At 36.1% G+C, this 25,584-nt stretch overlaps 1 protein-coding gene across 1 annotated transcript; it reads right to left on the reverse strand.

The window, feature by feature from the left end:
• LIPT1 (Lipoyltransferase 1, mitochondrial) lies at window positions 1-23,746 on the reverse strand. The gene is made up of 4 exons (XM_051216515.1): window positions 13,009-23,746; window positions 9,973-10,092; window positions 3,984-4,100; window positions 1-1,055 (listed from the first exon to the last, which is right to left on the reverse strand). The coding sequence occupies exons 1-4, from the start codon at window positions 13,561-13,563 to the stop codon at window positions 588-590; spliced, it is 1,260 nt and encodes a 419-aa protein (XP_051067108.1). The 5' UTR covers window positions 13,564-23,746; the 3' UTR covers window positions 1-587.
• Between the last annotated feature and the right edge of the window lie 1,838 nt (window positions 23,747-25,584).

Below are 25,584 nucleotides of genomic sequence, written 5' to 3' on the forward strand. Positions count from 1 at the left end.
GTTGTCTACGCAAAATACATCAGATTCATTGGCCAGACACTATCAACAATAACCTACTGTGAGAGAGAACAAACCAGATCCCAGCGAAGGAAGAAATCAGGAAGAAGCGCTGGAAGTGGATAGGATACACAATGAGGAAAGCACCCAACTGTGTCATAAGACAAGCCCTCATATGGAATCTTCAAGGCTAAAGGAGGAGAGGAATAACAAAGAGCACATTACACCGAGAAATGGAGACAGATATGAGTAGAATGAACAAAAATTAGATAGAACTAGAAAAGAAGAGCCCAGGACAGATTGGGTTGGAGAATGCTGGTCGGCGGCCTATGCTCCATCGGGAGTAACAGGCGTAACTAAGTAAGTAAGTAAGATCAGTGATATGAACTAGAAAACTCAATCTCACAGACTCTCCATGATCATATTAATCAATATAACTCGATTCTGGATCATACATTAACTCCATGAAGACCAATATGATGCATTATCCAACTACACTTTCGAACATATGAAAAACAAGTGCTCTTGTACATAATATGTTCCATAATAAAAGTAAACTAGAAATATGATTTTAATCAATAAAAATCGTATTAAAATAGACTAGAAATCATTTTTAACGCCTTAATTATTAATAATTGTTCATTAGACATATTTTCACCATTCAATTGAATTAGTTTCTTAGATACAAATTGATCCAATATAAAATCCCATGAATTAGTTCGACATTCTGCACCATGAAGACATATAGTTAACTCTGATAAAAAATCTTTCAATAAAGAATCTACATTACAATTATGAGAATGATCAAATCCAATAGATTTAAAAACTCCACCACGACTAAAATCTATGACAATGGAACCAAATTGATTAGTAAGATAAGATAGATTAGGTTCATAATTTTCTAATGCTAATTGAAAACTTGGTGAATTACCATAAATCCATGACCATGTTTGTGACAATGTTAATGTTTGTTGAAAATCTTTCATTGAATGGATAAATTGATCTTCTTGACCTTCCAATATATTGGTTACAACAGGGTTAGATGTAATCAAATCATTCTATTGGGGGAAGTGTTCAAATAAGAAGAAAAAAACAATGTTCTTGTTCAAAACGTTTGTATACTACTGAATCAAAATAGAATTTAGTAGCATTTTAACGAATAACAGAAAAGAAATATATATTTCGTTCTACATAAGAATTCCTAAGTCGATTTGATTATTGAACATTGAATATTGAGTTTTCATGAGATTACTAAGTTAAGAAAAGACAAAACCAAGAAAAGACTATCTCATCCATTATATTCTATACCGGATTTAGTATATTTCTGTGTGAAATGGTAATCACATTCGTTATGAAACTTCACTCTCTTTCAGTTGACCAGCGGTATCACTGAATACAGTATGGTCCTTACATGGATGCACTGAACTGTCACTTAGTAACCATGATTAACTAAAGACAATTCCATTGAGCACTATAGATAGATTTTCTGGTTAGCGTTTTTTAGCGAGTTATTTTTCTACGGGATTGGGTCACTAACCCCATGTCCAAGCCTCCTCCTTTATCCGGGCTTGGGACCGGCAGTAGCCCCCGGAGGGACTCCAGGCAGAGTATAGATAGATAGACAAACGAAAACGTGAAACATTGCACGTAGTAGCGAATCAATTAGTATTCTTTTTTTACTCTAAAATGATACACAAGTCAAGATGCAAAAAAGAAACGTCAGAAATACGCAATAAATAAAATAAGGCATAGTAGCAGAAGTAGTAAGGTTTTCAATATTTAATGTAATACCCACAGAGATTGTCATTATTATCCAGATTTTCCAGAGATCACTATTTACTTACATTATAATAATTCCAATTAAATAGCTTTATACTGATCAAGATAACATTTAATGAACTGATGAGTTGACACCACATACCACTCTGGTTATGAATATTTTATCAAAAGACTACGAACTGATCTACCTCAGACAACCATTGAAATGTGAAAGCACTGTGTGGTCTATTCGTCTTAATATAAGATTCCTCAACAGTCTGTATCTGTGATTCTAAGACCTGTAATCAAGCTCACAACCTTTGTTAACGCTTAACCTCTAGATGATTGAGTAAAGATCTAATGGTATACAAGTCTGACTTCAATTAATCCAACACCGTTGGATGTCGGCTTAGTGGTCTAGATGTTAAGCGTTTCGAGCGAGATACCGAAGTTTTTGGACTTGATTCTAAGTTACAGGGTCGTGAATAAGTACCACTGAGGAGTCACACATAAGGACAAAGCGGCCTTTCAGGAATTCCAGGTTTTCAATGATGGTCTAAACTTGATCGGTTCATAATTTCAATGAAAATCAATAACTATATCTAACAGACTCAGAGAAAAAATTATGATTCATAATCTACTTTATTGGGTTAAACGAATAATGAGGTTCACAAAATGGAGGTAATAACTAAACCTTGGCACATATGGACCAGTGGAGTTCAACCGGGTCAGTTGTGAGGTAGTAACTCATTGATGACAGTGGTAGATGTGTCGCTCAATTTCGTGGATAAGTTGAAGTTAGACATTAACACCGTTGGATGCCGACCAGATCAGTGGTCTAGTTGGTTAAACGCCTGGCGTGAGTCTGACAGGTCCTGGGCTCGAACCCCGCGAGGCGGGTTCGTGGATGCTCAGTGCTGAGGAGTTCCGCAACGGGACGGAACGGCCGTCCAGTGCTTCGAGGTTTTCCATGGTGGTCTAGCTTCAATTGACTCATGATCCCAACTGTTTAAATTACTACAATCTCCACAAAACCCCTTCTGATATATGGATGTATTTACTTGGAATTGACTACAGTGATCTGGTATTGGTGAAAAAGTATTTTTTTAGATGTATGATTCAATTGTGTAGGTTTTAGTGTCTTTCTAAAGAATGTTATTGAATTCTACCGCTTAATAAGTCAATCAAACAGTTAGTTATAAACACTGTAGAACCATACACAAACATGAATCGACTCAAATTGCTACAATATATCAATATATCAATACAACAAGATGAAATTGTTAAGATAAGTACCAGAGTAGTAGTACTAGAAATACTACTGAAATAAGCGATAGTAAAAACTACTAGACAAAGGGATAACAATTAGACTAAATCTATTTATCATCAAAGAAGATTAAGTTTTATTAACAGTTAACTCAATATTTATTTTATTATTTTATTTAAACACATAAGCATTGGTACAAGGAGGCACCAAATACATATACACCACACAATGAACTTGATTCGTGTATGGGCTGTGATACAATTCGGGTGCCAAAACTGAAATAGGTGGTTTTCTTAGCGGGCCACATCCAGAGCCTTCAACCTAGAGATCTGATCCACAAGGCAGTGGAGCAATGTCATGAGATGCAGTCTCATGGTAGCCGGTGACCAATAATTAATTCATATGCTATTCATTCACTCAGGATCTTGGATCCCATGTGCATCATTGGTTTGGAATGAGGGTTTTCCAACGTCCCTGGGTGGATCCTCTATATGCACCAACCCTGTTGAAGCGCCGGACATCGGCATTTCATCCTCTCAACTTTGTAAACAACACATACTTCGCGAGAAGGCAGTGAGTAGAACTTCTGTGACAGTGACTGTATACGCGTAGCCGTTTGAAAGCATTTGGAGGGGGAGAGCTGACTCTCCCCACTCTCGACCGCACCAGGGCATTTGGGGGGCAATAAACTCAATATATAAGTGGTCTAGTTGGTCAAACGCCTGGCGCGAGACTGATAGGTCCTGGGTTTGAATCTCGCGGGATGCGAGGTCGTGGATGCGCACTGCTGAGGAATCCCATACTAGGACGAAACGGCCGTCCAGTGCTTCCAGGTTTAACATAATGGTCTAGCTTCAATTGACTCATGATTTCGATCAAAAAAGAATACCTAAGCACAATGAAAACATAGATTTACAATCGAAAATTATAATTTAAAATATACAATAAAGATTATTATTACTTTGGATATCCATTTTAAACCATCTTCAATGATTGTATTTAAAAGTAGTTCAATGTTTAAATTTAAATTTTTCACTGGACTTCGAATGCTATCAGTTGCTTTGGTTTTTAAATTTATCTAGGAACAAAACATAACATAACAAAACATAAATAAGGAGTTGACACACATGACATTGATCACCACCCAGTGATCAATCAATTGTAAATACATTTCAGTCCTATAGGAGGTCAGTTACTGCTCGGATAGCTCAGTGGTAACGTCTCTAACTGTAAAGCTGAGTGACACGGAATCGAATCTGTCAAGGAGCATCATTTCCCTCAAGATTACAGGTACACCTTGCTGATGAATGCCAAGTGGCACGAAACCTAGGTCCAGGGTTTCCTGTCGACTACCTCCAACCACCATCTAATCTCAATATGTAGTGCCCGCAATGTCGAGTCACCTAGACTAGTGGCCACATTGCAACATGGTCGATAGCAATCTATCTGCACTAAATAAGGACTTGACACACATGACATTGATCACCACCCAGTGATCAATCAATTGTGACAAAACATAAATACATTTCAAATAAATTTGATTATGTTTATGATATTATTTTAAAACTGGAGGATCATAAAAAAGAATGAATAAAATTTCTATATTCAAGAAATGATGTATGTTGATATAAGTAGCATGTCACACTAATCGGAAGTGAAAAACCTGACAGCAGAAGGCTGAGAAGATTGGATTGAAGAAAATAGAAAGAAATTGCGAATTAGAAGAACCATAAAGAATTTGAAGGTCGATTGATAGAAGATTTGAAAATGAAGTATCCAATGTATGATTCTTATATTTTACTAAAGAGTTCTGCAATTTTGTATTAAACAACAGATTGGTTTCCGCTAACTGAATCTTGTTCCCTATATATGATTGAAAATCTAGTTATTAGACAAGGGTGGATAAGTGAAATGTGGAATTTTGGGAACTTGGGATTATTATACATATTCGTGTTGTGGATAATTGCCCCCCCCCAATGCTCTGGGACGGCTGAGAGTGAAGAGAGTCAGCTCTCCCTCTCCAAATGCTTTCACATGGCCACACATATACAACCACGGACACAAGTCCTACTCACTGCCTTCTCGCAACACGGGCGTTGTTTACGAAATTGAGAGGACGAGAACCGAATGTCCGGCCCTTGAACTAGGTTTGTGAATACAGAGGATCCACCTAGTGGAGTTAGAAAACCCTCATTCCAACCCAATGATGCACACGAGTTTCAGTATCCTGAGAGAAAAAATGGCATATGAACCAATTTTCGGTCACCGGCTACCATGGGATTGCATCTCCTGAAGTTGCTCCACTTACCTTGTGGATTAGACCTATAGGTCGAAGGCTCTGAGTGTAGCCCTTTATAAAACCACCTGGTTCGGTCTGGGCACCCGAGCAGTATCACAGCTCATACACAAATCAAGTTCATTGTGTGGCGCATATGTATTCGGTGGCCGTTTGTACCAATATTTATGTGTTCAAATAAAATATTATTTATTAGGTATTGGGTTTGAATTCTTTTATATAGCTTTATATTTTTATTTGTATGACTGACAGATGATAGGTTTTTATCTTTTCATGAATTACATTGAATTAGTTATTTACCACAAATTTGTGGTTTAGTGGCTTAGTTTGTTAAGTCGCTCGATCTTCAGCCACAAAATCCTAGGTCCGAACCCCTATCTATCTAATTTGGTTTTGACAACTGAGTAGTATCATAACCTCTCGTGTTTATGGTTTAGCCCATACATAAGTACGTGAATTATATAGTATATTATTGCCACAAATGAAAATGTTAATGATACATTTTGTTAAATGAACTCTCGATTTGATTTCCAAACCTTTTCTAATAACCCCAAACTAAATCTACATAACAACTTGAACAAAAGAGAAAATGCGCGAACTGCGTAAACCTAAAACTGGTTGATAAAAATTTATTTGACTTCCAAAATAAGTCGAAATGATTAAAGAATAAATCACATTTTATATGATTAGCAGTCAGATTTGAATAAATTGGTCTGATTTACGAGACTGATAGGTCCTAGGCCAGGTCGTGGTTGCGCACTGCTGAGTAGTCTCATACGAGGACGAAATGGTCGTTCAGTGCTTCCAGGTTTTCCATAGTGGTTTAACTTCAATTGACTCATGAATTATACTATTAAATAGTAATTCATTAAGTTACTGTGTGAAGACATAATTACAATTAAGCATCTATAATTCTTCTTAAAATGTGATGAATACATGTCATACACAATTGGGGAAAAAGATCAATTTGATATATCATTCACATCCTAGTTGATTAAACTATTACTCACTACATCAGTTCGCTTACAACCCTGTAATGGCCATGGATATTATTATGGACCGTGGGGTGGCTACTCTAATTTCTACCGACAGACCAACCTCAGATATCCCAGTACGACTCCAATACTGTTCCGCAATCTCCAATATATCAGAACACGAACCGTAGATGAAATTGTTTATGGGGTCAGGAGAAGAATAAGAATAGGAATAGGAATAATACTTTGCAGACAAATGTATATTTATACAATTAGGATTATCATAAATATTGACCAATAGGAAAATGACACCATTTCACGTTCAAGGATAGCATTAGACTCAACAGAATCATTTTTGGGATATTTTTTATGAATATCCCAACAGATATATAATGCTGAATACATTAAATTTATGACAAAGTAGTTATCTTTCAAAAGACAAGCCCTTCAAGCTGATGAGAAGTATAATTAAAAAGTAAACTAATCTCTATAACCTTAATCAAATAAACCAACTATAATTTGATGTAGAGGTTTTATGAATACTATTTTTAATTTGTAGATGTTATTTTGTTATGGACAGTGATCACAGTTGAGATGAGAACATTGGAAATAAGAAAGTATTACTGGACAGGTATTTCGTTATAGTATTTGTTTATCCGTTTTCTTTTTAGTAGTAAAATAAGGCAAGATTATAATTTATGGACAAACCAATCAGGTATAAGATAACAGGTTTTGGATTTTGGCGCGAAATTCATTCACCAATTTGGATAAATTGAGTTTTGGCATTATAGTTTATGTCAGTTCGTGATGACAACTCTAAATCTAATTCACTAACCTTAAATATCAACTGTAAATCATAACTCTAGTCTCCCATAATATTTCCTAACCCTAATTTGGTCCTAGTTACTAGGTGGAAACTCTCAAGGTCACTTCAGCGTCGCCTAAAGGTCGTCCATAAATTACAATCTCACCTAATGAAGGAAATAATTAAGTTGTTAGTTTCCATATGCACGAATCCACCTAATAATCTATTGCGTAATTTTATTACTATGTTATTAAAAAAAGATTTAATCAACTGTAAAATTCATTTTACTTAAGCATATGTAAGATTTTATAAATAACCTAATTAAACAGATATCAGTTCACTTTATGATCTTAATTAAGACTTAATAGTCTCCATAACCTTATACTGATAATTATCATGTGCTCACTGGTGACTAGTTTCAAAAGGTCATTATCGTAGTTCTAGTGAGAAGTCATGACCAGTGAAGTTCAACCATGTCAGATGTGAATCAGTTACCTATCAAAGATAATGGAAGATGCTCAATCAACATTGTGGGTTGATTGAAGTTACACATTAACATCATTGAATATAGGCTCAATAGTCTGTAGTGACTTAATTTTATCACGAGAACGCGATTAGCTTAATGAAAACAATTATTATTATTATAACCAATTGTACCTGTGCTTGTTTTTAATGTGCTTTTGTTTAACTGTGCTAATGACAGACATTTTGTGCTTCCATTACTCTCCATTACTGTTTCGCGGTTCGTGACCTCCTTCGCACGTACTTTCTCCTGCCTACTCCGCTTGTACCTTTTCTTGGCATGACCTCGGTATTCGTTCGATACTACGAGATCGCCAACGAAATAAACTTGGTTATAATCCGCATTCGCAATCTGATTTATTTGGCACGTGTTTCTTTGTAGTGGTGTTCATAGTCAACTGGGACTCGACACCACACTACAAGTCTAGAAGTTAAGTGTTAAGTGCACGAAACCGAGGACCCTGGGTCCGAGTTCAGCGTGCGGGGTTGTGGATGAGCACTAGTAAAGAGCCTTAGTAATTCCAGATTTTTACTGGTGGTCTAACACTGATTAAATCATGATTTCAGTTAAAATATCAACTTACTTTTATAAACTTATCAAAGAAATAATCTTAGAACCAGTATTGTCAAGATAATTCCAAAGTTAATTGATTTGTTGTATTCTGTAGAATGCTATTAATAATAGTTTCTTTCTAATATAATACCATCACTTCGTTAATTTGGTTAAAAAGATTAATTGTGTGTGTGTGATTTTTCAGTTTCTAAGTCAAGTTTCAAATCTCATTGTATATTAATACTTTACTCATTTTTTTAATGTGTATGATGATATGATGTGCTAATGTTAAGGTTGATGTGTATCAGTACCAGATCCTACAATGCTGACCAATTGATTGATTAATTAATGGTTATTAAATAATGACTCAAGAAAATAAGCCTTATGAGTTTATTAATCTGAGGTTGTTAAAAAAAAGTATTCATTAAACTATAATTATCAGAATGGGTTTTGTGGAGAGTTTTAGAAATTTCACAGGTTGAAATCATGAGTCAGTTGAAGCTAGACCACCATTGGAAACCTGGAAGCACTGGACGGCCGTTTCGTCCTGGTATGGGACTCCTCAGCAGTGCGCATCCACGACCCCGCACCACGCGGGGCTCGAACCCAGGACCTACTGGCTTCGCGCGCGAGCACTTAACCACTAGACCACTGAGCCGGCATCCAACGGTGTTAATGTCTAACTTCAACCAATCCACGAAGTTGCGCCACCGTACACCATTGTCTTCAGTGAGTTGTTATCTCACAACAGACCGGTTGAACTCCACTAGACCGGTATATGTAGAAGAAGGTAAAGGTTGATAGGGTATAAACAAAAGAGATATTAAGAAGTGAAGAATGGATTTGATTGCTAAAAAAAACGATTTCATGTATTGTTAAAGGTATGAGACTATTTGTCAATTTCCCGTTCCTCGAACAGTGGAACGATACTTAATATTGAGGGACATAATGATGAAATTAAGCCATATGTTGGTTAAACAACCTGGGAGAATGATTCTAGAGCCTAAACGATAGCTTACTGGGATCACTCATAATGCATTTTATGAGTAGTTCCTGATATCTTAGCTCCATACTTTGAAGACCTCATCTCCGGAGACGGAAATTAATGGGATAAGATATGGTGTAGATAGACCTTTTCTGACACTCTACTTTAGTTATGAGAAAGCGCGATCGCTGATTATCTTAAACATATTATTGTGGTCACAACCCTGTACAATGAACTGTATGAATACGTCCTCTGACCTTATGGACCTACATGGAATAATAAAGTATAAAGGAACGAGTGTTCTAGACAATACAGGTCGATTAGATCACCACGAAATAGAAGCCCAATCACCGCGTTAATGAAGTAGTTGAATTTGATTGATCTGTCAGTGTACTGTGCTTTTATCATTAAATCGATATGCGACACTAAGAAAGTTTGAAGTCTTCCATCCGTCCACCAGAAAAGCATCTCACATAAACAATATGTCTGCACTAAGAAGGACCTGATATACATCACACTGATCACCACCCAGTGATCAATCAATTGTAAATACATCTCAGTCCTATAGGAGGTCAGTTACGGCTCGAATAGCTCAGTGGTAACGTCTCTAACTGTAAAGCTGAGTGACACGGAATCGAATCTGTCAAGGAGCATCATTTCCCTCAAGATTACAGGTACACCTTGCTGACGAATGCCAAGTGGCACGAAAACTAGGTCCAGGGTTTCCTGTTGACTACCTCCAACCAAGTACTTGATAAATGAGTTAGAATAACTAAATACATATGTATGGACAATAGAAAAAGAGAACAGCTTACAAAAGTTGGTTTCAGTACTTCAGATAAATTGTTTAAATTTGCATCAAAAAGTAATGTACAATGATGATATGCCATATTAGCACCGAATTTCGATGAAGAGCCGGATATTTTTGACATATTCTATAATTTAAAAGAAAAAAATAACAACGATGAAGGTCCTATTCAACAATAAATATACATTAACAGTTAGTAATGTGACTAGGATTCAATTAATAGCTGTGATTTTTATCTAACTATTTTTTTAATTAATTGTTAATTGCGCAATAATCAATTGTATTCAGGGTTGAATGTTATATATAGGATAGTTTTCTTGTTGTTATGTTCTCAGTCGTAAAGTAATATAACGTTAACTTCTGTGCAGGGTACTCATCTTTTGGTTAGTAGACAGACATGCCTCCTAGGCCATCATTGACAACAGTTGGCGAAAGCTAATGGAGGTTTAGTCAGACATCAATCTATCTGAGGATTACAAGATTGATGAAGAAAAGTGAAGTGGTCAACGTAGTTTATTACTTAAATTTCTGATTGATCTAGGCGATGACAAAGACGAATCCTAAAGCAACGTTTTGTATTCAAAGAGAGAGAAAAGTAGTACAAATATAATTGGACTGTTGTTCAAGGTGAAAAGAAGACTTTGTATTTGGTTAATCTTTTTACCATACAGAACTATCATCTGGATATTCTATGTTAATAGATGAATCTTTTGGTAGAAGATCCCTGAAAAGTCCAACAAAAACAATATTTCTAGCTAAGGTGAGGAAGGTTTATTATTTATTTAAACATATAAACATTGGTACAAAGGGGCACCGAATACATATGCTCCACACAATGAACTTGGTTTGTGTATGGGCTGTGATACTGCCCGGGTGCCAAAACCGAACCAGATGGTTTTCTTAGTGGACCACACCCGAAGTCTAATCCACAAGGCAGTGGAGCAACGTTAGGAGATGTAGTCTCATGATAGTCGGTGACCAACAATAGGTTCATATGCCATTTATTCCCTCAAGATCCGGGAGCTCATGTGTACCATTGGTTTGGAATGAGGGTTTTCCAACTTCCCTAGGTGGACTCTTCGTGTCCACCAACCCTGTTAAAGCGCCTGACATTCGCTTTTTGTCCTCTCAATTTTGTAAACAGCACTCCCGCCGTGAAAAGGGAGTAAGTAGGACTTCTGTGGCAGTGGCTGTATACGCGTGGCCATGTGAAAGCATTTTGAGAGGGAGAGTCAGCTCTCCCCACCCTCGACCGTACCAGGGCATTTGGGGACCGATTCAGATGAATGTATTTGATGGTGTTACATTTTCTGAAATAAACGATTTAATTTGAAATCTTTTATTGACTCTGTGGACAAAATGCAGCGCCTAGTTCATGTAAAAGTGGGCTTCTCAAAAAATTACTCTACAAGTGCTAAATCAATTCATCCTTATACCCGCGTTAGCGATTGGCTACATTCGCGAAGCTCTATTATAATCTCGTTGAATATTTTGTTAGGCTAACCTTTGACTACAGAAGTAATTAAATTTTAGCCGATATTTTAATAGATTGGATTTACGTCGATATGTCAGTTGACTGTAAGATTCAATTTAATCCTGAGTTTACACAACAATAATCTGTCTTAATAGAAAATATTTATGCGAGAGAAGATAAACAAAGTAATAACAATAAAGTCTCTTACGAAGATCACGTATGGGCCATTGAAAATCTGGAAGACCATTTAGTCCTAGTATGGGATTCCTCAGGAGCGCGAATCCACAAACCCGCATACAGGAATCAAACCCAGGACCTTCAATCACGCGTGTGAATGCCTAACCTTTAAGCTACTGACCAGAGGCCAAGTGATGTACAAACATAATTTTAGACAATCCATGGTAGTGCGAGACCACCTTCTATTGTCTTCGATAAGTAACTACCTCACGAATGAGCACTGCTGAGGAACCCCACACCAGAACGAAATGTTCGTTCACTGCTCTCAGGTTTGGAACAGCTGTCTTAGATCAATCAATTAGTGGTCTGAATAAAACTCAACAATCTCGATAAACCTATACTGATAATAAAGTCTTTATCGATCTTATTTGAAAACGAATAAATAGACTATACTGACTGACTAGTTGAAACAGAAATATTCATCGAGTAAACAAAACCTGTGAAATATCTACTCGTTCTATTCGAAATAAATAAGTTATGATCTATTCCATTAATTTTGTTTTTGTAGTCCCTTCATTTCAACATTCGCATTCTAACCGACGTTAAAGGTTAAGAATCAATCCATGTCTTTAAACACTTTCAACCAAGATAGGTTTACAATCCAACGAATTGATTGATTACAAATGTAGCCAAATAAAGAACTTTAATAAAGTTAACTACATAGTGTCTGGTAAACAAGCTATCTCTGAAATAATCAACGATTATGTAGTCCGATTGATGGCTGGGACACGTGTTACGTATCCCCAACGACCGACTGCCTCGACGTGCGATGTTCAGTGGTATAGGAGTAGGTTGGAAGAAAGCTAGGAGCGGCCAGACCAAAACATGGCACAAGTCCATGAAGTCACTGACAAGTGGACTGAGTCATGATGGTAGGTGTAGACTACCTGGTGGGGGACCGCGAGATGATAGCAATCGATGGTTAGAGACCTTGAATGACATGGCTCAAAATCGTTTGCAATGGCGCAGGTGCATACACTCTTTGTATTCTCCTGATTCCTCCTTGTCTCTTTTTTTTCTCTTCCCAAATTTATTTCACTGTATTATACTCCATAAATAACATTTCCAAACCCTAATCTTTCCGATTACTGCTTATACTCTTACTACCTCTACCACTATGGGATTTGAATCGACAACTGCATCTCTGTGTTAATGTGGTATGGCAACTCAAACTGATGTACGTACGTACGAAGTTCTACGTTGTTACTGATTGACTGACCGATTGATTGTAAAAGTGATATTCTTCCCACCTTTTGAGACGCTTATCATGATGTAGAAAAGATCACTGTTGTTTGATCACAAAATAAAATTAAAACTGCAACACTTACTTACTTGCAATGTATTTGTATTAGTTTGATTTTCTGAAATCCACAAATCATATCTATTGCCAATATGTATAGAGCAATTTGAAGGAATTAATAATGGTTGTAAAACCGACTGTAAAAATTCCATACATTTCTGTCTATCCATATAACATCTAGGCTGTATAAATGATATGTTTAAATTACCAAGATCATGATAAACAGCACCACCACCAGAATGACGTCTAGCTAATTTCCAACCATTAGAATGTAACAATGGAATGTTCGCTTCTTTCCAAGCATTTTGAAATCGACCAATTACAATACAAGAATTACTACGCCATAATAAGATTTTTGTAAACCATGATGGTTTATCCTTTAAATATTTCAAGTGTTTCTCACTTTCATGATATAAACATTCTTCAAAAGCTAAATTTCGATAGATATCATTAGAATTTAAAATCAATATTTGACTTGATGTATTAAATGGATAAGTTGTCAAGGAAACTTGATAAGATTTTATAATTCGGAATAGAATTGGTTTAATTATAACACCCATATAATTAGATATGATACGTATATACATATAAATTATCCGTACATTTCTAAGGAAAATGATTTTTAAAAAAGATTCAAACTTAGTAGTCTGTTAAAGAACATAATCTATCAGTAAACAACGACACTTAACAATGTCAAAATTAATGTGTGACAAAAAGTGGAGTACTAGGACGGAACGGCCGTTCAGTGCTTCCAGGCTTTCCATGGTGGTCTGACTTCAATTGACACATAACCTCAATTATTTAAAAAAATGTACTAGCCAAACATCTAGGGAACACTGGATAACTGTTCAGCTTCACACACTCACATAGATAAACACGATAAACTAATCCTTATACGTAATTCATCCATTCAGTGATAAGCAAGCAACATACAACCTGACACATATGTGTATCGGTTGCTGAACTACAACAGCACAGAGGGAAGTTCATCAAACAACTTTTCTGACCTTAACAACTGGTATAATAATCCACACACTAACATACACAGTATTCAATATAAATCAACTAAGACGAATCCAACACAATCTCAGTGACCCAACAACTGTAATTTGTCTTGTCCCAACTTATACAAAATCTAGGAGATCTAGTCACAACTTCCTGTCAATTCCCTTCATATACTTTACATCAAAATAGAAGATAGGTGACGATGAGACTTTCAAGTTTACTGGTCACATATTGCGTAATTGATCGATGCAATAATCCGAAGCGCACACAATAAGGACTAGGGAAGAACAGCATTACTCACCTACTACTCAGTGATCAATCAGTTTCAAACATTTTCAGTCAATATGTACTGAATTATTTCATCTACATTGGTTTATAGTTTAAACGGTTGGAATTCATTATTTAGAAAGAGAATACAATTTAAAACAAACAGCAAGCATGCACAAAATTGAAGTCGTCAACGTGAGGCATGAGTGAGATGATCTATTCACTATTAGGCAAATCTCAAAAATACGACAGACCAAACGTTAATATTCACGAAACCCCTTCTGATAAAAATGGAGTAATTAATTTGTTACCAACAAAGTTTGGTTGTTTGTATGACACAAACTGAAAAAAACTTAACTTGATAAGGAGAATAATATACAGTGAATAGTAGTTCAATTATTACATTCTCTTAATGAATCAATGATAAATAAATATTTTAAGGATTAGTAGGTATTGTAGTATTTTCAAAGTTGAATTCACGATGACGAAACGGCCTACCAGTGCTTCTGTTTTTTTAGTGATGGTCTTGATTAGATTGATTCGTGAATTCAACTCTGAAGATAACTAAATAGTTTGAATAGTGACGTAAACTCTCAACATTATCCTTTCCTTACGTCTTTTACCTCTCATGATATCTTCATAACTGTTAGTGTTCATTCTGACTGGCGTTTAGATCTCTCATCAAGATTGTCAGGTGCTGTCCTGGGCACTTCGTTGTGATCAATTGCAGCCTCTCGTAAAATTGATTTTCAAAGTCGTCGTTGCTATTATTGGTAGGTGTATAAAACTCGATAACATTCATTGTTATTCCTTCCTTTTTTCTTTTCAAGGACGCTTTGACAATCCTGGATACATCAGACTCACATCCAATAAGTGCATTTTGTGCTTCTTTGGACAGCATCAGAGCAACTGCGTGAGTGTGTTGAGCATTTTCCTTTTCGTGACTGAAGTACAGCAGCATCTCTTCCGTACCTAACCCTTGCTGTCCAGCTTGGATCCAATGGGTTTCACTGATTCCAAGAACTGCAAAGTTGTATATCCTCATTTCCGTTGCTAGTTGATCAGTCCTCCCGGTCTCTCACATTGTTCGAACATTATATGTACCTATATTAACTGTTGCTCTGGTAGTTAGAAGGGCCATCAACTTCGTGACTTCCGAAGAATCTCGGCTTCCATCATGAGGCGTCATAATCCCACCTTCAACTCGGAGGGAAGAGTTTAAGTGGTTTAATTTGTTTATTCTGGTTAGTGTTTTTTTAGGAAGGTTGTTTTCCACGAGATAGGGTTGCCGACCCTATACCCAATCCTCTTCCTTTACCCGGGCTTTGGACTGGCAGTAACCCTAGAAGAGCTACAGGCAGAGTTCTCACCATTATAATTGAATAATATATATAACGATGTAAGTAATTTGTTAACTTTTTGATTTGTGGCCAGTGAAAGTAAAATGTAATTGGCCACTGAATGTCGGAAACAAACACTAAATTTATTATTAAATATGTGATTTCTTTCGTATTATTGATTTGTACTCTAGACTCAATGGGTGTGTTGAACTGCTTGTGTTTGCGCTGAATAAATCTACTTTGGTTTTCCATATTTAGCCTGCCTATAACCTATCGATCGATTCTAGTAGTAGTTTAATCTTTTTTCCAGGTCGTATTATCGTAGTAGTATCGTGGAGAAAAGGAAATTCGTTTTTATTTGGCGTTATATTACTTCTGATTCTTCAACAACTGTTACGTTACTAATAGGTCTATTTGTAATAACCAACACAAGGTTTGACATAAATTTTACGTGATTTGTCTTGATTATTATCTTTTCGCTCTATAAATGTGATGTGGTAACTTGAATTGACACAAATATGTACCAGGTTATACGTTGCATACGAATGACTGATTGGCATAAATATTCATCAGTCTACGTCACTACACTAAACATAGGATGAAATTAACATGAATACCTAAGGAGTTGAAAGAATTGTAGTGGTACAGCCGAGGGTGGGGAGAGTCAGCTCTCCCTCTCAAAATGCTCTCAGATGCCCACGCATATACAGCCACTGACAGAGAAGTCCTGCTTACTGCCTTTTCATGGTGGGGGTGTTGTTCGGCGCTTTAACCCGGTTGGTGGATACGGAGGGTTCACCTAGGGGAGTTGGAAAACCCTCATTCCAACCCAATGATGCACACGAGTTCCAGTATCCTGAGAGAAAAAATGGCATATGAACCAATTTTTGGTCACCGGCCACCATGGGATTGCATCTCCTGACGTTGCACCACTGTCTTGTGGATTAGACCTTTACGTCGAAGGCTCTGGGTGTGGCCCTCAATAAAACCACCTGGTTCGGTCTGGGTACCCGAGCAGTATCACAGCCCATACACAAATCAAGTTCATTGTGTGGCGCATATGTATTCGGTGCCCCTTTGTACCAATATTTGTGTTCAAATAAAAATTTAAAATATAAAGGTTATGAATGTGAGAAAAACTAAACAGTGAGAATATGGTTCAAGAAGACGTAAAGGAAATGCACGTATGAAGGAGCATCGGGAACCAACATTAAGAGGAAGTCAAGGAGTGAGCGCATCACTATGAGCAATCCTGAGCTGTATCACTAGACGTCTTAAAACACTGATTGTGGTTACCTCACGAAATATAAACCTTTTGGTTTTCAGTATCTAAACCATTACAGCCAAGTTAGGTAAATACTATAAAGAGAAGTAGCGTCTTTTTGATCATCTTCAGGAAGAATTTAAACAGATTTAAGATTTCGTGTCATACTGACCGTGTGAAAAAGTAAAGTCGTACAGTTCAGTCAGTCAGCCACAACGTAGGACCAGGCACATATATGCATCGGTCCAAGTTGCCATACCTCATTAACACAAGATGGACACCGGATTCATATAAGTGGTTAATTCAGAGGTGGTAATACATAAAATAAAGATTGCAATAAGGATATAGTACAGGAAGAAAGAATTAGCTAGTAGAAGGAAAGATATGAAGTGATCTTAATCTCATAGTTTAAGGGAAGACAGAAAATGTGTACACTGACGCCATTGTGATCGATTCTGAGCCATGTCACCAAGAGTCTCCAACCATTGGTTACGATAGTCACGCGGACCCCAACCAAGTAGTCTGCATCTACCAACATGGCTAAGACTAGAAGTTAGTGACTTCAAGCACTGATGCCACGTTTTGGTTTGGTCGCCCCTAACCTTCTTCCAACCATCTCCAACACCGGTTAGCATTGCACGTCGTGGTAATCGGTGTTCGGGCAGTTGGTGGGTTATGGTTAGTGCAGGAAACTTATGGGGACAGAAAAACTAGTTTAACTCAATATGGAATTCTAGATGTTATCAATTTCAAAATAGCGTAATCGTTGAATATATGTAACAGTATGCTACATTCTTCATTGTCTTTGATAGGATTACAAATTGAACAAAAGATTTACAATTAGTCGAAGGTGGGTTCACAACCTCATCTATTGAAAAACTAGTAAATAGTATGTCGATTAAGCAAGTTGTTTTGAAAATATTATAATCAATCTTTCAAATTCGTTCAACATGAACTTATCAGGGAAGAATATTACCCGAAAAGAGGCGACACACAAAACATTCATCGTAATTAAAATAGTCCAAATATGACAGTGAACTAAGATATAAATACATGAGAAACATTCACTAAATGATACAATGGCCGATTGATAAGAAGAGATTGTCAACAGACAGACTAATAAATAGAGTAGTAATTCATAATTATAGAATTTACGAGGTTCAGTTTGCACATAAGGCTTAAATATTTCTCTTTAATAGAAAAGTACAAAAGTTAACAACTATGATATAGTACTGATAGCACTAAGACAACTTGAAGTCTCTTATACAATTAAAGCTAACGACTATCAGCCACATAGACTGGTGTTATTGACGTTATCAAACACAACTCTAACATGCCAGGAATCATCCTGATTAATCACTAAAACACACATCTTCACTCATGTTAATCAACATACAAGCTGATTAAGATCACGAACCGATTTAAGTTAAACAACCACTGATAACCTAGAAGCACTAGACCACTGTTTTGTTCTAGTATAGGACTCCTTAGTAGTGCGCATTCATGAATCGAACCCAAAACCTTCAGTGCCAATCGTGAATGTTTAGCCTCTAGACCACTAAACTAGGACCCAATGGTAGATAAGTCTAACTTCAATCAATTCGCGAAATTGCACGACCATCTTTGATTGGTTCATGATCCCATAAAATTCAACAATCTGTACAGCCCCCCATATCAATCACAAGTTTACAACTTGGTTACAGTTTCATCAAATAAAAACAAACTTGTTAACTATGTGAAACAGTAGAAGTTACATTACAATAAAACGAAAACATTGAAACTACTAACAAATGAAAAATAAGATTATCTGTACTATTAAGATTAGACAATAAGATTATCTTTATATTCACCTTCATATGACCTAGAATATTAATCAATTATTGTTAAGGGTAACAATGAGCGGTTAGGTATTGGTCGTTATAAAATATAACAAAGGTAAAAACGGAAACAAATCGAATCAAGTCAATTCAATGACAAGTTGTTCAGGTATCACATATAGAAAGAATTTACATACAAATTATTATTATTATTGTAAATATGTATATGTAATATGTTATATAGACGTTGAACTAGTTCACATGAATAATCTTACCGATGCATGTGATGTAACAATACAGGCGGGGAGGAAAAAGAAAGCAAACACTATAGAATAGTAGACTTGGGAAAATTGGTTATGATATATCATTAAGTAAATGCCATATATTTTCAGTATTTAAACAATGTAAAACCATCATAAACTGATATTGTTTTCATAGAGAATAGAATTTAAATACTTTCTAATATTATACTCTCCTACAGATAGTAAGGCTGAGAAAGATGTTTGATGTGTAGTAGGGTAATATTCCTTGCATATATTTATAATGATATGATGTATTTAATCAAAATATCTGTTGTGTATTCTACTGATATCGATAGATATAAGTAGTATGTATCGTCAATCGAAAGTGAAATGACTAGAGGCAAAAGGTTAAGAAAATCGAACGAAAGAGAACGAGAACAAAGAATGATTGGTATGGAAATGTAGGAACAATGAAGTCTGAAACGATTGACTGATATTTGCAAAAGAAACAGTCAAGTTTGAGACAATTGATTGACATTTTGCAAATAAAGTAGTTACTGTATAGTTCTCAGATTTTACTAAGAAATTCTGTAATTTTGCGCTCAAATACACTCAGTTATCCCCGCTTGTCTTCTTGTTCACTACATATCTAATGATAAGATACATAAAATCATTAAAGTGATGATGTCTTAATTCCAGTTCACCAAAATGTGGTCATTTTAAAGTTCCCTATATATACTATTCAAGTTGATGAAAGTTGGTAAACTCATTAATATAAGTCGATAAAAGACAAATAGGATTTTTGAATACATTCTGAAATTTTAACAGCTATCAGTTAACGAAGAATGAAGTAATCTATATACTCAACTGCTAAACTCTTTGTTCAAATTAGACATTAACTGTTATAACCCAAAGCCGCCAATCAGAAGCAGCGAATTATCGATCGGATCAATGACGTATAAACCCGTACGAGCAGACTAGAGTACTTATCGGTCCTGCTTCCTGCCTAGGCCAGCCACTTAAGTCCAGAACACCAGTCCGAGCCTATGCAATATGAATCGTTATATTTCAAACATACTGAGTTTATATACCAATCAAACAGACCACAAAGTAGCATAAAATAGAAAATAACATTTGTACAAAATTCCGCCAAATGTAACTGTGAATGTGTGAGGCAGTGATTAGTAGACAGGGAATAATTCAAGAATGGAAAAACGTATAATAACAGTTTATATGTTAAAATAAAGCTTATAATAAGAGGAATATGAATATGAATAGTTTAGTTATTTAACAATTATACGATAAAAATATACGTTTAGTATTGGTCCATAAAAGGATCCCAAAAGTTACCATTCATTATGTTTATCGGGACCTAACATTAACATAGGCCAGTCTTGAGGTATAGCTTGACTTTTGCAGGGAATACAACTTATCCTAAACAGTTTTGTATTTTAATTCAAGGTGTTTAGAAAAGTTCAGATTTTATCAGCGTCTTCAACAATAAAAATTACATAATTCATGCACACTGAACAAATGAGGTTCCAAGCAGGAGACCAATCTTCAGAAAGTCTGAAAAAACTGAAACCTCTAAACGTTTATCAAGGAAAATATAGAAACAAAGTGATAATACTTTAAACAAATAATGAAGGGAACGGTAGTGCAATCAATATCTAAGCCAACAATAATCATATTTGATAAGCAATATAGTTTACTTAAAAATATAACCAAGAAAAGCTTAAAAAAGCTCATTTTGCTTTTATAAAGAATTCAATGAAAACATACAACAGGATCTCTATTAACTTCTATTTCGAGTCATTAATGATGGTGTTTCAAATCACTGAGTTGGGCAATCTCTAAGGATTTCAACTAGGGAGTCACAGTAGATCGATATATGTTAGCCCTATACAGAGCTATTCTTCATATCATACCTCGACGTTGCTACACTTTTTGATACTACATAACTGAAGATCATTGATAAACAGTCCTGAAGCCTAAGTTTTATGCTAGTTAGCACACCTTGGCAATACTGATTTGTAATACACCAATCATTTAATCTTTTTTTAGCATCGAAAAATAAGAAACCTCAACTCTGACAAAATCGAGTTCAAAGGAAAAGTATTTATGTTTTTAAGCCGAATAGTCAGTGAAAATCAAATATTCTTAATGCTTATGTTAACTGATGAAATGAGGTCGTGTTCTTCAAACGAATCAGGTCAAGTCCAACTTATTGATTCACTATTCCGTTTACTAAATAACGCTTCGTCTAGATCTTTCCTTTAAATTGAATCAGTAGGAGTATTAACACAAAGGTGATGATTAATATGATTGATTTTTAACGCAAAAGTCGAACGTTATACATCCATGCAAATTTATATTGTTTTTCTGTAGATAATATGATCCACAAATATAATTGAGTTAGACATTAATTACTTCTGACACTTAACCCAAATTTAACTGTCCTATATCCCGATGGCTCCTCGTACAGTTGTCAGTTTTCACTTTTACAAATGATTAAGCGACAACACCCTTAAGTGACTTATGGAGATAGTTTAGTGGGAAGAAAACTCATGTCATGTACTTTCTACGATCCATGAACAGTTAGCAGATCTAGGCCTCTAAATAGTCTTAAACTACGAAGAAACAAGTGTGATCCTTATTAAGTGAGCAAGATGGTCTCGAACGCTATTAGAAGTATGAGGGTGGTTGTAAATTCTTACTCTTTCACTCCATGGAAAAATACTTCTTGAGTTAGGCGTGGTTTCGACATAAGAGAATGACTGCAAAGCGCTAAGGGACAACAGCTTGAGGCATTTGTGAGTAGATATTGATATTAGTTCCGTACCCTCAGAACTTATCACCGATTATATGGCTTTATTTTTAAGGCTGATCTTTCTAACCACCTTATGTTCTGAGCAGGCAGCATCTCTATAGATGCTATCTGTTTGAGAGAAACACCTCACTCCTGTACAGTTGGTAGTACGAATCCTGCCTCGAACCCTAAGTTTGATGCTTTCAGTTTTACTGTCCTCCAACCAATCTGCCTAGAATGATAGAACCTAAAGGAACAAGTAATCCAAACGGCAGGACTTAATTAAGTTAACATGATATGAAAGCCCGATTACCACATTAAGGCAGATAACTACGGTCTAAGTGAACACAATTTATAGTGTAAAAGATATTCAAATTTTGTATTAAACTTTATTAATATCAATAATGAGTTCATGTTACGTGCTCTTAATTGTAGAAATTTCATTATTGATCCAGACAACACAGTTAAGACTAAATTCGAATTGTGTCTTATAAATTATTTCGAAAGCAATAAACCAATTCATTTTGATGAATTTGTTTGTGATTCGTCGTCCTTAGCAACTGTTAACTTCATATGGATTTGTATACTTATGAACAATAGTGTTAAGCTAAACTCAGAAACACGTGATTGTCCCATAGTTTGATCAATTAGACCGATATCAAATTGCCTATTGATTATGGATTGAGTGCTACGGTTCTACAAATTCCCCAGTACTCTCAGAATCTTACTGACCTGGAATAATGACATTCCCTTCATAGGTGTTTTCACGCATCTTTACAAACAGTAACATCTAGTCGTGTAAAACCGAAGCAGCATATATAATAAGAGAAAGTTCCACGTCGCCTACACGCATTCATACACATAGGTCAACAGTTAAATTATATAAACTGTATCTTGACAACTGAGAAAAATGAATTCATTGGGAGAAACTCCGAATTTCTAGATAAAAGTCTAAAAAACTAGAACATTTATTGAGTGATTCAAGTTACTAAGCTAACAACTGAAGAACATCTGAAACTCAAAACAACTATCTATCAATCAACACCAAAGTCACAACTTTCAATACAAATCGCAAGACAGTTCTACTGTATGTGGTGGAAACTTGGAGAACTACGAAAACCATCATCCACAAGATACGAGTGTTTATTAACAGTTTTCTACGCAAAATAAATCAAATTCATTGACCAGACACTATCAACAACAACCTACTGTGAGAGAGAACAAACCAGACCCGAGCGGAGGAAGAAATGAAGAAGAAGCGCTGGAAGAAGATAGTACCAACATTAAAGAAAGCACCCAACCCTGCTTCGGTTTGGGCACCCGGGCAGTATCACAGCCCTTACACAAGTCAAATGAGATCTGTGTGTCGCATATATATTTGGTGCCTCCTCGTACCAATATCTATGTGTTAAAATAAATAAATAAAGCACCCAAATGTGTCATAAGACAAGCCCTCACATGAAATCTTCAAGGCTAAAGGAGGAGAGGAATAGCAAAGAGCACATTACGCCGAGAAATGGAGACAGATATGAGAAGAATGAACAAAAATTGGATAGAACTAGAAAAGAAGGGCCTAGGAGAGAATGGGTTGGAGAATGCTGGTCGGCGGCCTATGCTCCATTGGGAGTAACAGGCCTAAGTAGGTAAGTAAATAAGCTAACAAACTCAATATCCGTTATATTACCTTTCATATCATGAAAAAAGAAAACAACAACAACAATCTACTTTCACAGTTCACATAGTTTTGAAAATAACCAAGAGATAATGTTTTACATCTTAAAATTTAATGAATAAACACAGAATGCCTAAGTTAAACTAAATAAAAATCAATGAACTAGTCACCTGAACTACTATTCATACGATCATATTCTATCAGTCTTAGTCAATATTACTAAGATAACTTTCATTTGTTAACTTGAAGAATCATCTGATAGAAAGAAGAATAAGAGAAGAAAGAGCAACATAGAATTTGATTAAATAGTTAACTATCTTCTACTTGAATAAAAACCTTTAAGATCTAGTTTCATAATAATAATAAGAATCACAAGTTTTGTAACTGTGTAACTGTTAATTTCAAGCAACTCTATTGAAAATAAATAAATAAATGAAATAGTAAACAAAATCAAAAATCAAAGTAGTCAGTTATTTACTGAATCATAATGAATGATAACAATATCATTTCACTGAAAAGAAATAACTACATCTTAGATCAATCAGTTAAATGTATTGACCTTATTTATAGTAATATCTAAAGAATTCTGAATTTCATTTTACATGATCAGATATCGGATATAATGAGAATTTAATAAAACTTTATCAAAATACTTAGTATATATATATATATATATATATATATATATATATATATATATATATATGGGCTGAGATACTCCACACATACTCAAACTGAAGCAGGTAGGTTCTTCAAAGGAACACTTCTGACTTTGTAGTCCATAAGGCAATGCAGATATAGTCCTATAGTAATAGATGGTCAAGATAAATTCGTTCGCTATTCATCCTCTCGATATCCTAGAGGCCATGTACACCATCGAGCTGGTGTCAGAGTTCTCAAATGCCTTTAAGTGGGGGCCGTATCCACCAGTGCAATTTAACCAGAGAAAAACCACTTTCCTTCTCATTTTTGTGAACACATCACCTCTACATGAAGCAGGAAACGGGACTCGATTGGAAAGTTATAAACGCGTGACAATATTACAGAAATTTGGGGAGAGCATACTCATAAGAGTATGCTCGGCAGAGACAAAGTATTTTAGGACTAACTTCGGTGATAGATTGGTAACCAGTGTTTTTAGCACAAACAATGACCATATACTATTTAATATGTAGAATAGTCAATACAATAGTTTATTAAAGAGAGTAAACAATGGAACAAGTAGCATCGCGAACCTTCATATACACATACAGACTGGTTCAAAGCTGAGTACATAAACCTGTGCTTCAGATCGCAATTACTGTGTGGGCAGCTAGGAAGTTTCAATCATCTAAAAACACAAATGCATACGCCGGCAATACTGGAATTGACTAACAGTTCTTTTCGAAAAGAATTATGGTATTGATCAGTGAGTGATACCAGCTAAGGCTGACTAGCTTCGTGAGGGAATTCTCGGAGTTCTAGTGAGGAGCCGTGACCAGTGCAGCTAATCCGTGTCGGGTAGAGAAAAGTATCTACCACAGTACAGTGGAAGATGGTTGTGTAACTTCGTGAATTGGTTGAGGCTAGACATTAACACCGTTAGATACCGACTCAGAGGTCGAGAGGTTAGGCGTTCACGCGCAAGACTGAAGACCATGGGTTCTAATTCCATGGGCGGGTCGTGGATGCGCACTGCTGACGAGTCCCACAATAGGATGAAACGGCCGTTCAATGCTTTCAGGTTTTCAATGGTGTCTAACATCAATCGGTTCATGATCTCAATCAAAAAATGCAAATTAACACATATCAAAAATAATTCAAACTAGTAAATCGATGTGACGGTAATCATCCATTTATGAAGTAGAGCCTCCAAATGCCCTGTTACGGCCGAGAGTGGGGAGAGTTAGCTCTCCCTCTCCAAATGCTCTCAGATGGCCACGCGTATATAGCCTCTACCAGGGAAGTCCTAATCACTGCCTTTTCATGGTCGCAGTGTTGTTTACGACATTGAGAGGATGGAAAGCGAATGTCCGGCGCTTTAACGGGGTTGGTGGACACGGAGAGTCCACCTAGGGGAGTTGAAAAACCCTGATTCCAAACCAATGCTCCACATAGGACCCAGGAGCCTGAGAGAACGAATGGCGTATGAATCAATTACTGATCACCGGCTACCATGGAACTGCATCTCCTTGCTTTGCCTTATGGATCGG

Source organism: Schistosoma haematobium, chromosome 4 (assembly GCF_000699445.3).
Source record: "Schistosoma haematobium chromosome 4, whole genome shotgun sequence".
NCBI lineage: Eukaryota > Metazoa > Platyhelminthes > Trematoda > Strigeidida > Schistosomatidae > Schistosoma > Schistosoma haematobium.